The sequence below is a fragment of the Elephantulus edwardii genome, unplaced genomic scaffold (genome assembly GCF_000299155.1).
Source record: "Elephantulus edwardii isolate Elephantulus edwardi_28Jun2011 unplaced genomic scaffold, EleEdw1.0 scaffold00039, whole genome shotgun sequence".
Classification (NCBI taxonomy): Eukaryota; Metazoa; Chordata; class Mammalia; order Macroscelidea; family Macroscelididae; genus Elephantulus; species Elephantulus edwardii.
This window is the reverse complement of record NW_006399789.1, coordinates 15,490,875-15,505,478: the sequence shown is the minus strand read 5'-3', so window position 1 is coordinate 15,505,478 and position 14,604 is coordinate 15,490,875. Positions and strand designations below refer to the sequence as shown.

The 14,604-nt window shown below is 38.5% G+C and overlaps 1 protein-coding gene across 1 annotated transcript in view; it reads left to right on the top strand.

Moving 5' to 3' along the window:
* AKAP7 (A kinase (PRKA) anchor protein 7) overlaps positions 1-5,157 on the top strand; it is a 184,675-nt gene extending 179,518 nt beyond the window's left edge. Inside the window, exon 8 of the mRNA XM_006885026.1 lies at positions 4,961-5,157. Within this exon, the coding sequence (XP_006885088.1) occupies positions 4,961-5,157 (197 nt within the window). The remainder of the gene's footprint in view (positions 1-4,960) is intronic.
* Positions 5,158-14,604: the final 9,447 nt, after the last annotated feature.

The following is a 14,604-nucleotide window of genomic DNA, read 5'->3' as shown; positions in this document are numbered from 1 at the left end:
TATCCAGAATCTCATTTCACATCCATCTTGGTCTTTTCTTCCTCCTCTGTCTTTGTATTGACCTTTTGTATTCTTCCTGGAAGATATTCTTGATATCCTCCCACAGCTTATCTGGTCTTTGTTCGTTAGTGTTCTAGGCCTCAAACCTGTTCCTGAGATGGTTTTGAAATTCAGGTAGGATAGACTGAAGGTCAAATTTTGGTTCCTGTGGATTTGATTTAATCCTCTTTAGCTTTAGTCTGAACTTGCATATGAGTATTTGAGATCTGTTTCACAATCAGCACCTGGCCTAGTTTTCACAGATGATATTGAGCTTCTTCAGTGATTCTTTCCACAGATGTAATAGAGCTGATTTCTGTACATACCATCAGCTGAAATTCTTGTATCTGGTTCACTTGACTAACAAATTTATTGAGTTCTTATTGTACTTAATAAACTGTGCCTTGCATTGGCAAATGAGACAGAAATGTGAAGTCCTAGACATGGTTTCTGTATTCAGGAGTGTGTTTTCTGCAAAGCACACACAACATCAGTTGTTGTTGAATTAATATATAATTAACTAATTAACACTCCTTGTCAGGAGGTTAAGAAAATAAAGCAACGGGACTTTGATTTTTGGTCTTACTTGCTTTTTCTGGGGTTTCCTCTGCAGGCCAGTCTTTCATTGTTTTTGTTCAGACATTCCTCTAGGTCATATAGCCCTGGTGTACAAGTTGTCATACTGCGGTCACTTATGGTTGCTGTGAGGCTGAACACTGTGACACTGATATGTCAAATGTGTTAATGGTTGGCTACCCACTGCGGACAGAGAGTGGGGTGGAGCTCCCCAATTAAAACAAGCGTGGAAGGAGGAGTGGCATCCACTTCCATAATAGCTTGCATCTGGGAACCCTATGAACCTGGAGAGAGGATGAAAGGCACCCAAGCATTGAGGACTTTCCTTCATAGGGTCGCTATGAGTTGCCTGCGACTCGACGGCACTTAACAACAGCAACAACATTGGCTTGCTTACATAGTTTGTATACATTATGTTTCACAGTATTCTTCATTCACCTTGTGTTTCATATAATCATTCCCATTTATTATGTTTATAAAATTAATCACTACTACCGTATCTTTCTTTCCAGATTCCTGCTGGATCTTTCCTATTTCCTTTACATCCCCCTCTCCATGCACCAAATTGTGCCACACTCTGATTTGCCCCCTGGCCATCCTGAGCCATCTGTTCTCAACACCCCCCCTTGGATCCTCATCCACATTTTACTAGTTATCTTTCTATTTCTACAGTAATGATCTTATGCAGTATTTGTCCTTGTGAAGCTGAGTTCGTTAACTCAGCATAATGCACTCCAGTACTTCCCAAGTTAAATAGTAATTTTTGAAGTTGTTCCTGAGTGATGCACAGTATTCCATCATGTGAATGAACCACAATTTTTCAGTTCATTCGATTATGATTGGACATTTGGGTTGTTTCCATGTTCTTGTGATGGCTAATAATGCTATTATGGGCATTTGTGTACAAATCTCTGTTTGTGTTTCAGTTCTAATTTCCTTGGGCTATATTCCTAGCAGTGGAATAGCTGGGTCATATGGAATCTCTATGTTCAGATTTCTGAGGAAACACTAAACTGCCTTCCAGAGTGGTTGTACCATTTTACAACCCCACCAACAATGTATAATAGTTCCTATCTCTCCACATCCTCGCCAACATTTATTGCTTGCTGACTTGTTAAATTTTGACACTGCTACTGAAGTGAGACGGTATTTCATTGTGGTTTTGAATTGCATCTCTCTTACTGCCAGTGATTTGGAGCATTTCTTGTGTGTCTGTTGGTCATGTGAATGTTTTCCTGTGTGAAAAGTCTTTCCATATCTTTTGTCTATTTTGTAATCATGCATCAGTCTTTTCTCTGGAGGCCCTGTAGAATTCTGTAAACTTTTGTTATGAGACCCTTGTCTTAGGTGATATTGCCAAATATTCTTTCTCTGTCTGTAAGTTTTCTTTTCACCCTGTTAGAAAAACTTTTCTGATGCGCACACGGACTTAATCTTTGGAAGGTTATGGGACTTTGTTTTGTCTGCTGTTAGATCCCATTGATTAGAAGAGTTCTAGCTTATGGTAGACTTTCGGTACACATTTTTCAAATGAATAGCATATACAATTAATACAAGATCATCACTTCCAATTGGATTATTCTGGGAAAATTTAATGGCTTGGTTGGGCACAGCAGAATAAAGTCAGTCTCAAGATAGGAAATGGTATGGAAGTTTCTAAAATGTTGTAAACTAGTGGTGCAGTTGGGTTTGTGGGAGATGAACAGAGTAGAAAGATAAATTGTAGAATACCTTGGAATACAAGCTCAAGTTTTCCAATATCATCTTTGGAAAGTCAAAGCAGTATTTCAGAACTTTCAAATGGGAGATGTTGTATTAGATGCACTGAAGAAAGGAGAAATTGTAAAAGGCACACTGACAAGCTGTCGTTATTATTAGGTGCTTTAAGGAAGGTGTCTAAGATGGATGGTAACAATCTTATTCTGAGCTTTATTGACTTGGATAATAATAAAAGCATAAACAGAAATATGAAAGCCAGAAGTAAAAACTGTGTCTTTCTGTAGGAAGATGTTTCTCTTAATCTCTCCATGTTTGGAGAGGGAGAAAGATGAGCAGTCTCTTCCTTTGTGCTTTACAGCCTTCTGAAAACCCACTGGGGGTCAGCTCTGAGTTGGTTCAGACGCTGTGACAATGAGTGATGCTAATGTTCGAGGTAACAGGGAAACTTCATTGTAGGCTCTCAGTGATTCCAGATGCACAGAATATTAGATCTGAGAAGTTCCTTGGAAACTAAGCTTTGTCTTGACTCAGATATACCCTGCTCAGGTATATCTGTCTTACCTGAGGGAGCTCTGGTGGCCTGGTGGGTAAGAAATTACACTCTGAACCCAAAGGCAAGCAGTTGAAGTTTCTCAGTTGCTCCACAGGAGAAAAATGGGTATTCCCCTTCCATGTAGTGTACAGCCTCTGAAACCCTGCTGGAGGCTTGACTATGAGCCAGTTCCAATTAGATAACAATGAAGTTTTATCTTACCTGTGAGGAAACTGACTAGAAGATTCAGACTTAACCACTACGCTATCAGAGCTCTGCCCCTAATCGCTCCAAAGAAAGTAATGACCAGCTTAAACTGAGCATGAGTAGAGTAGCAGATGTAGAGAGGCATCATCAGTGTTTTGAAGGGTACTTATAAAAGTATTACTCATTTATACTTTGATATTTTTTCCCTTTTCAATTTCAAGAGCCATTATACAAATAGTTCCAGATATTGCTTTTGGAAAAATCATCTAAAAAATGTAATTATAGTATTCCAAGATTGAGACAGTATTCTCTTTCATATTTACTAATGGAAACAGTCATAGCTTGTCCCCATATGTGATATTACTGATGGGTTTCTTGATATTGTCATGATAATAGAGTCATGACATCTTTATGTGGTAGTAGTGGTGATAGGATTAGTTACCATTGAGTCAGCTCTGACTCATGTATGTATAACCTTAAATATCCATTATTGTTGATATGTTTGAGTCTACTATGCATTGTAAGTTCTACATAGATGTCACTGAGCTTAGGGAATTCTTGCATATTTTGCATTGCAAATGCTTTATCAAGGGCTTTTGATCTAGGGCCTGGGATAGAATATTGATACTTTTGAAGGGGAGAAATAGTTGCTTAAACTTTCTCATTTTAGGATTACCCTTTAATCATCTCTCTTTATTGACCCTCAAAAGGAAGTGACTGGGAATGATGGGGATAATTATAAGCAGGATTTGATCTGGGCATGTGTTACATAAATGACAGCACTTGAGAGAATTAAAAGGCCTGCTTCCATCCTTGTTGTATATGCTTTTCTACTTCAGGCTCCGTTACATGGAGGCTAGAAGATAATGCCTTATCTATGACTAAGTCACAACCTATTGTATCCACCTGTCCCAGACAAAGCTACAAGGGCAACACTGAGCAGTTACTTTCTGGAATCTCTGGGTGATAGTCCAAAGCTGAGTTAGTCTTAACATCTAAGTCCTTCCGTTACTTCTTTGCCTGTTGGGTCTGTAGTTCAGTGGAAGAGAATGTTTCACACGGGGAACTAAGAGGACATGGGAGCCCCTTTGTTCTTTTCTCCCGTTACAGGAGACGAGGAAGAGTGTGGCTGGGGAATACATTGAATGAGAACCAGCTCCTTTACAGTAAAATGAAAGATAGAATAATTAAACCTTACTCATCCCTGGCAGAGAAGTAACATTTTTATAAAACATTCACATCTGGTATTCACATTTACTATCCTGTTTCCTAACTCGTTCTTGAAAATTTTCCTTTTTCTTAGATTACATTGATAGCACTGAGATGTAGAAGAATGCTACTCTCACAAATTGTATTTTAAATAATTTCCTAGTGGTAGTTATTACCTTTGTTTTCACAAGAGTGCTGACAGTTTATTAACACCCAAACTATAGGAGAATAATTTTTTAAATAAATGAACCGTCAGTGATTAGAATATTGGGGGATGTTGACCTGGCGTCTGATAGTGATGTAGAAATAGAAACAGGCTTTGCTGGTGAATTCACGTGTCTGAGGCTTCAGGTGGTGGGCGTATGGCCTTCAACAGTAGTGATTAGCTTTGGCAGTGAGAGGACGGAAATTTCATTTACAGATGGAAACTTTCAGCACTGTTTGGAAGAGTAGTTTTAGACTGGAGCCAATGGACCACTTTCCACCCTATATAGTCTCAAGGAATAGAGAGGCTCCTCCTTCTTCAAATATCAAATGAAAAGCCAGCTCAGATTTAGAGAAGCAGTTTACAGGATTACATGGCATTTGCCCTTTTTAGCTGATCTAGCTGGGCCCTGCATGCTGAGTGTCCCGGGCGCTTTGCTGTCAGTGACCTCTCTTCTCTGTTGTGGAATGTAGGTGGAAAGAGCGGTGGTGAGCCCGATGATGCCGAACTGGTAAGGCTCAGTAAGAGGCTGGTGGAGAACGCAGTGCTCAAGGCTGTCCAACAGTATCTGGAAGAAACACAGAACAAAAGCAAGCCGGGGGATGGGAGCCTTGTGAAGCCCGAAGAAACGGAAAGGAATGTCAGTGACAGTGACAACAACAGGAAATGAGGCCTGAGCTCTGGCCAGGCCTTGCCTGTCTAAGCGTCCCTGCTCCCCTCTGCGAAGTCATGGGACTGGCCTGCGTTGTGCCACTGAAGTGTCTCGTGTGGAATCTAAGGAGACTGCCTTATACTTCCATGATAGATGCTTTCGCCCTTCTGAAACACAACCGAAGAAAAGAGGACTGGGACTAGCAGAGGAAATGGAATTATAGAAGAATGGCTGAAATTCTCCACATCCTCAGCCCACAGGAAGCTCTTGCTGTGCACAGGGGAAGAGAATTTTAGGTTAAGCCTTGTGGATTCAAATTTAAGGCCGAGAATAGGCCTTGCCATAAATGAAATATTACAATTTCTTTGGCCTAGCAGGGCATTTCTACGACCCTGTCAGAGGCCAAAACACAAAGCTAACAAGTGCTAACTTGAAAATAACCACTGTTGAAATCATCATCCATTGAATCTCAGTCAATACGTTTTCTGTTTGTCCTCAGTATGCTGTTGCTCCGCAGTTACTTTATTTACTGTAAATTATGTTTACTGTAAATGATCTATTTTTTTGAAATGTAACCTTTTCTATAAAATGTGGACACCATTTTAAAGATTTTTCTAGCCCTCTTGTAGTAAGTCTGTGTGTCTCATCTGAATGTTTTTCTTTGACATTTGTACATAAAATGTATTATGTAATTTCTTTCTTTAGGCCAGAAACCTATTGGATACCAACACTTAATTAATGAAGCATTGCATCGAGAAAGGATGTTTCGAAAATCCAAAATAAAAGAAATAAAGGAACTTTTGTTAAAACCAGAAATTCAGGCCAAAATTAGGAGAGAACTCTTTGAAGGAAGACTCATCTGCTGCAGGGACCAAGTAAATAATGTTGATTTTACTGCAACTTTGACATAAACCCTACATTACTATGAAACACAATTCATAAAATGTTTTGGGTTTATTAAATACTTCTTTGGTGTTCACTGGAGAGGTATTCTGATAGCATCTGCATGTCATGAAGCCAATATTTGGTAAGGAACTAACTACTTCTTGCCAAAGAAAATGGGTTCTGTTCTGTTCTGTTTTAAGCTAAGCTTGTACTTTAGAATGTTTTCTGTGATATTGAAAAGTATTTTGTAAAAAGGACTTCTTAATTAGTTATGATGAGATGCTTGCTGGGTCCATGAAAGAAAAAAAAGCACACTGAAAAATCATTTAGCAAGGAAAAAAAAAATCAGTATTTTAAAGAGTCACTTGACTCCAGTTGACATGATTTTTTTTTCCTTAATCAACAGAAGCACTGTTTAGATGTGTTCACACCTAGTGCTATTTTTAATAGAAAGTGTGAATGTTTATTAAGAATTAGTACTTGAATGAACATTTATAAATGTAATTATTATAATCACTGGCTAGGAATGTTTCACGATATCCCTATGTAGTATTTTTCACTGATCAGAAAGTCATTTTCTTTTTCATTTCTTAATGAGTAAATATTTGGAATTTTTCTTTCTATTCTCAAAATAAGCCGTGTGTCTTATCTTATCCCTTGCAATCTGAATTTGTTTGCACTAATTCCTGTTTAAAGAATATGCCTGGAAAACCCTCCATATGTTGATCATTGCTAACATTGCTGAACAGTGTGCTTTTTTGGAGTTTTTTTCTATAGTCCCTGTAAAAAACTGCTGCTACTAATACGTCAAGATGGACGGGGGAGATTATTTGGAGGTTGTAAATGGATTAAATATGTTCCCCCAAATCTGTGCTGTATATTCTAGCCTCTATGCCTATAATCCCATTTGAGAATGGATTGTCTTTGTTTAGCTAATGAGAAAAGATTAGTACAGGATAAATTTTGAGTCAGTCTCTTTTGACATATAAAAAAGATTAATAACAAGCTAGCAAAAATCGATATAGGTTAAAAAGCAGCATTTTTTTTTCTTATTTTAAAAAAAATAGCAAGCAATTTAGCAAGCAGAGATGAGGTAAAATAGATACACAGACACACAAAGCTCTCCCAGGAAGCAGGAAACAGAGGCTGAAGAGACAAAGATCTTTCTCTAGAGCCAATGGAGAGAGCCAGGACCTTACTTAGAGCTGAGACTCTGAGTTTGAACTTCTAGCCTCCTCAGCTGTAAGAGAATAAATTTCTATTTGTTAAAGCCATTCACTTGTAGCATTTCTGTTGTAGTAGCACTAGACAACTAGACAAAGTATGAAAGCATTTTAAATGTAAAATCCAGTTTATTCATAAATTTTCACTATTTTTTCAATGAGTAAATTATTTTACATTTATTTATAAATGAGTTTATGCATTTTTTCATGCCTCTTAATAAATGTACTGTTTTCCTTTTGCTATTTTTTGCCTTTTTCTTCACAGTCGTGGAAGTTGTTGGATCTGTGTTGGGAAAAGGAAGTCATAAACAAGAATTCACCACTTCAGTATTTCTTCACACTTGTGTATAGATCCTTCATGCTAAAACAGCACAGCTGTCAAAGCACCTACAGACAAGTGTGGTAGGAACTGTTGTCAATTTTAGATGTTTTAGAGCATTGCTAATCCGTCTATTTCCCAGAGATTTAGCAAGAGAAACTTAAGTTCAAAGGAAGCCTAAATAGCGTCTCAAAAACTGCTAATAATGTGTCAGTGTAGTGACATCACTATGGAAGATGAAAGGCTTACTTCTATCTAGGTGCAAAAACCTAGAGCTGCCTTTCCATGAGACACCTCCCCATGGCAGGACTTTCGGTTTGCTTGTAGTTGTGATAGTGTGCCATCAAGTTGAAACCAACCAGTAGCTGACCTGTCACCTGGTTTTAAGAGATTGTAAATCACAAAAGAGATTGTCCATTTTTCTCTGGCACTTAACCACCTGTCTTTTGGCAGTATCACCAGAGTTCTCTTAAATCAACTCTTAAGATAGAGGCAAGTGTATCATTGGCTTCCTTTATCTAATGAGAAAAGGAAGAGGTTGATGCTTTATCCAAGGCCACATTGCTCTTAGGGAACTGGACTTGGACTAGAACCTAGGGTTAATCTAAAAATTCCAGTGCTATTTCACCATCCCATTAGCTAAATTAACAGTATTTCAGTAAAGAAAGCTCTTCTCAACTTAAACATGTAAATATCTTTATCCCGGAGGAGCTGTTTTAAATCCATGTGAACAATGTAAAAGGGTAGAAAGAATACATTCGCAATCTGGGGCTGCATGTTTCACTGAAACTTAGTTGAGAATTTTTTTCCAGTATGATTTTTACAAGCACAAACTAGGGGGGCCTCACTGTCATCAAGTTAAATCTAACACATATCAACCCTCCCTAGGTTTCCAAGGTTGTAAATCCTAACAGGAGGAGACTGGCCATCTTTTTGTTGAGAAGATTTAAACCTACACAGTGCAATTTGTCAAGTACCTATTCAATCCCCTGCTGTGTGTCTTGTGAGTTAGGCACATTCTTAGATTTCTTCCTTCAATGACAATTGCTGTTTTAAAGATTAAGAGACTTGGGTTTAAATTGATGACATCACCCACTCAAGGTAAAGATATATTTAAACTCAGATCTGACTTTAAAATTGACAGTCCTTTCACAGTGGGGCACTCCTTCTCTCCAGCAAGTACTATACATTTCACAAATTAAGGATGCTCAATGAAAGGAAAACTCACTTATTTTAACTAGATCAGCTCTTTACAGCCCTGTAACTCCATGAAGTCTAGAAGAGCAGTCAGTTGATGTGTGGAAAAGGGGGTCCATTCAGGTACTTAATTTAGGGAATAAGAATTCTAATCCTTACCTTTATTTAACAAGTTTATGAAGACAGTGGAAAGCAGAAAATAAAACAAATCTTATGGTTCCATTTTAAAACTTAGTAAGAAAAAAATTAAGTTTTATATCTGAAATATTCAACATGAATTTTTTAAATAATCAGTCAGATTCCCAGAATTCATTGGGTGACATGTTGTGTACCAAGTAATCACCCCTGAGGAGATTGTTCATCTTTCTTTCACATGTACGATCCTAAACATGTATGGCAGCTCTGTGGCTTAGTGGTAAAGAATTGCACTGCCAACCCAAAGACAGACAGTTTGAATCCCTTAGCTCCTCCATGGGAGAAAAATAGGCAATCTCCTCCCATGTGATTACTTGTCTCTTAAAACCTGCTGGAGGTCAGCTCTGAATTGGGTTCTGACATGACAGCATGAGAGAGAGAGACAGAGAGAGAGAGAGAGAAAGAAATTATATAGAGAGAAATATTATATATGTAAAACTAAAGATAACAGGTTGAACAATGTTGAAAAATGACTAAGCATAACAGAAAGAATTCATACCTTTGAGTTATGGTGTTGAAGAAGAGTATGTAATATCCCATGAACTGCCAAAAGTTCCTGTAGAAAGTGAAACCAGAGTACTCCTTGGAGGCAGGGTTAATCCAAATACTTTGAGCATGTGGTTGGAGGAGGGGCCAGTTCTTAGAAGAGCACATCAATCAGGCTTGAAAAGATGGATGGTCAGCATAAGGGAGGAAGACCCACAACAAGATAGATTGAAACAGTACTGACAATAGGCTCAAGTGTGTCTTCCATGGTGAGGATGGCACAGAACAAGGCAAGGTTAAGATTTAGTGTTCATAATGTCATTGTGAGTCACAGTCGACTTGTCAGCACATAGTAACAACACACACACACACACACACACACACACAAATGCTTTTTGTGTGCTGTTGAGTCAGAACCAATTTACTCCAGTGGGTCTTCAGAGATAGTAAATTGCATATTAAGAGATTGTCCTATTTCAGCTATGCTGCAAATCTCAAAGGTTCAAATCCACCAGCTTCTCTGTGGGAGAAAGATGGGCAATGGTAGCTATTGGGTTGGTTCTAACTTGACTGCACACAATAACAACAACAAGGATCTAAGTCAATTACTTCAAAAGAATAGATCTCATGTGAGTATTTTAGAAGATGTCAAACTAATATTTTTAACAATGGGACAAGATTCTATGAGTCCTGAAGTTGGTCCCATTCATAGAATCTTGAATTGTTATTCTATCAGCCTACTGGGAGATGCATTAGATTCAGATTATTTCTTCCAAAGCCCAAAATGTGCCTCCTTCCAGTTCTACCAGCAACTAGGTATTCTTCACAGGGAGGTAGTTTAAGCAGTTTTGACTTTATGTTCTGGATGCTGTTTCAAATATCTGATCAGTTATATATATATATCATATATTTAGGGAGCTCTTGTGGCCTAGTGGCAAGAAGCTGTGCTGCAATCCCCAAAACACACAGTTTAAGGCCATCAGGGGCTCTGTGAGAGAAGGGTGAGCAATCTCTTCCTATGCTATTAACATGTCTCTGAAAATCTGCTGAAGGGTCAACTATAAGGTCCAACTCGATGGTATACAACAATGAAGTATATTTATATCTCTGTTTTTAGTCAGTGTCATGAACTAAGCGATTTATCTATTTCCTGACAGATAGAGAACAAATCTATGGTATTATATACTTCAGTTGACAAATAAATAACCTATCATTTATTTTTTTCTTCAGTTTTATATCTCAACTAATAAAACTTTATCTTTAATAAATTGTCTGTGCATTTCTTGAAGTTTTCCCTAGCTGAAACAATTCATAACAAAAGGAATAAATAAACTCAGTGTACTTTTGAAAAGTAGTTTTCAAATCTCTACAGATATATTTGAGTGTACACATGCTTAACAAAAAGATTATTCATTCGCGGCAAAAATGAGAGTTGGTGTGATTCATGCTGAGTAGGTAAATTTAAAAATCCCAATACTAGTTACTAGTTACTGTACTTCTTCTCTGGATCACTGTTTGGGGGATAGTAAGGTTTGTTTACAAAGTAATTTGAGGTCTTCTGAAGGAAGATGCTATCATCATCTTTCCTGTAATATGCCCAAAATGACATATTTGCATCCATTAAATATAATTGAAAATTCAAGATCTTTGGGATTATTTTTATAAACTGTAATATTTCTCCACATAGTCCATCATTAGTCTCTTCTTAGAAAACCATAAAATTCTATTATAGCATGAAAAAGAATAGAAATAAAATACAGAGAACTTAATGTTACCGGTAAACCTATACTGATTTTGATTTAATACATTTTTATTTGATGGGGAGAAAATAGGATCAACCATCATGATATTATGCTATGTATTTATGTTAATATTTTTACCTATCTGAGGAAAGTGACACATTATTGCTATTTTCTCACTTCATTAGCTACATGATACATAAAGGTTTTGTTCAGAAGAAATGGTACATTTCAAATGATTTCCCACCTTGATCTACAACTAGGCACAAGGTCACCATGATAATGTCTTTGAATCAAAGTGCACTGTACTTTTGTAAAAAGAGCAAGAGCCAGGTGGAGGTGGTCATATCTGACCTTTACCAACTTCACAAAGGGGAGCTGTCCCTGTCAGCAACATCGGCAACACAAACTCAATTCCTAGGGGATCAAACATATCCCCCACACTCCCAAACCTCTTTCTACTCATCGCAACACCAATCTTACTGCTTTGCTGGGTTCAAAAGTACTACCTCATAGACCATGAAACCATATTGGGGAAGTCAAAAGTCAATAATTCAGGTTGGTAGCAGCATACAGGAAGCTCTTGTAGCCTAGTGGTAAGAATCTGTGCTGAAATCCCAAAGATGTGCAGTTCAACACTACCAGCTGCTCCACAGAAAAAGAGGGGCAAGCTCCTCCCTTGAGATTACTGCCTCTGAAAACCTACTGGAGGGTCTGCTGTGGGTCAGTTTTGACTCAATGGTACACTGTAACAGCAGAATACATTCAGAACAACTGCTTCTGACATGTACTCTCAGGAGCCTCAACCTTCAGCCGTGTGGCTTTAGATCAGTGTTACAAAATTCTCAGTCTTGCCAAAATCTCTCCACACAATAGTCCTCCAACAAAGTTGGACAAAAGCTTCTCAGCTCTGGTCCATGGTGTAGCAGTTTCAAGGCCTGCTTCTTTCGTCAGGTCTCTGGTGCTCTGCTGTAGCTGTTACAGCTGTTGCTCCTTACCCCTTAGTCTGACTGGCACAAGAATCCTTGGTCCTGAAAAATACATTACATTCTCTTCCTTCTTTTCTCTCCTATTCTGCTGCTGGATACACCTAGTTTAGTGGTGAGACTAACTAATCCCCTTGTGGATTGATGAGATTAGCCAATTCCCTTGTGCACAGGCTAACATACCTTCTTCACATATTTCTGCCATCCACATGGCAAAGTAAAATTCAGTGGCTAGAAAACCATTTTAAACAATAAACCACAAATTTATTCACTGGTCTTTTGTTCTTTTTTTGTTTTTTACCACCATTTACAAATTACTTATAATCTTAAAGAACTTTTTTGAAGTACTTACATATGGTATATTGGAAGCAGAAGGGACATCCACTTCCTAAATAACATGCCTCTGGAAACTCTATAAACTTTGAGAAACAACTATAGCTATAGGAAGGCTTCAGGTCTTTTGGTCATAGGGTTGCTATGACTTGTTCTCAACTCGACAGCAAACAGCAGCAGCAGGAACACGTGATATATCAAGTTGTGGAAGGTGAGAGGACAAAAGAACCCTAGACTGGGTAGCCCACGAATCTCTAATCCTGAAGGACACATTACAATCTCTTGCTGCTTCTTTGCTGGTGGTGAGGTTTCTCCTGTTTTGCTGATGGATTCACTCAATTTTATAGCGAGACTAGCTAATCCCCTTGTGGATAAGTCTCCTGGCTGGCCAGTAAGACAATGCTGAGAAAAGAAACCAAAAATGTTATGCATGCCCCAATCTAAGAATATCTGATGTGGTAAGTGAAGTAGAGAAGAATGAATATGCAATAGTATGGAGAGAATAAACACATCTTTTTTAAGATCCTAGAAGGCAGAATTAATTAAGAAGATAAATCTGGAAGCCAGCTCCGTTCTTTGGAAGTTCCTGTGTGGAGAGCTATGTGACAAGGGCTTTATGATGATATAGTGGGAATTTGTTATATTTGGTGAACATCCAACATTTTTACATCCTTTCAGTGTTTGGAGGATCCCTGCTTCTCCAAGGCAGAGGCCCCAAGGAGATGCCTTCTCAGCCTTCTTTAATGCCAGTGTTTCAGGTATGCCACCTAGGCTCCACCAAACAAGAAGAAATCCTTCACGAAATCCATTCAGATGAGGATTATGGAGAAGCATCAGCTCACAGAGGCAATTGTGTGAAAGTTTTCCTTCACTGTGCTGTGGTGCTGGAGAAGAGTGTTGAATATACCATGGACTGCTAGGAGAACAAACAGGATTGTCCTGAAGAAGGTGAAACGAGAATGCTCCTTGGAGTCAAGGATTCTGAAGCTTCGTCTGACATACTTTGGGCATGTTGCAAGGAGGGAATAGTCCTTGGAGATGGACATCATGTTTGGGAGCGTGGAGGGATGGCACAGCAAAGGAAGACTCTTGATGAGATGGATCTATTCTGTGAGTGGAGTGGTGGGAATGAGTGTGTTTGAGATGGTGAGGTTGGCACAGGATAGAGCGGTGTTTAGGGCTCTTGTACATAAGGTCACTATGAGTCACAAGTGACTCGATGGCACAAAACAACAACAACATGTGGTAAGGCTGGCAGAGGTTAATAGTCAAAAGAGTTCCCCTGAAGCAACCAGCACTATATAGTAAGGCACTGTTCCTGATGCTTAGCTGACAAGCCTGATACTTGGGACCTTCTGGAGATTTTGACTGGCTGAGTCCTTTAATAAATTCTGTATAAACTAGCTAAAGTTTATTTTTTTGTTTGCAACTGAAGTGCATCACTAATGCATGTTACAATCCACTAAACTAGTATTTCTCTGTAGGACATAATTGGCATTTTGGATGGGACACATTTTACTGTAGGATTTTTCTGTGCATTGTAGGAAGTTTCTATTCCAGATCTCCAGGAACTAAGTGCCAGTTGTTGTTGCTGTTCTTGTTAAGTGCCATCAAGTCAAGTAGGACTCATGGTGACCTTATGAACTAAAGGTCTGAACCCTGTTCTGTAACTATCATCATTTCTCTATTGTTCATATAGTTACCAAAGACATGTCCTTTAGGAAGTGTGTATGCCAATCCTGCTTCCAAGCCTGTCTTAATCTGGGAGCTCTACCAAACACTGTCCACCATGGACAGTGACATGTGACATACCAGAGATAAAGCGTTCAGAATCACAGCAACCCCAAATTATCTCAGTACAGCAAACTGACAGACCAATGCTGTGCCATTTAGAAAAAATGTTCTTCTCAAACACAATTGACACAAAGCACAAACATCCAACCGAATTTTAAAAACAAAGCCCCCCCCCCCAGGTCCTGATTGACTTAAACAAGAGGCTTCCAGCCCTTAACTGATTGTTAGCTAACTCCAATAAATCCAAGTGACCAATCAGTTCACAACAATTGTGAATGAAAAAAAACAAAAACAAAAACAAGCTTACA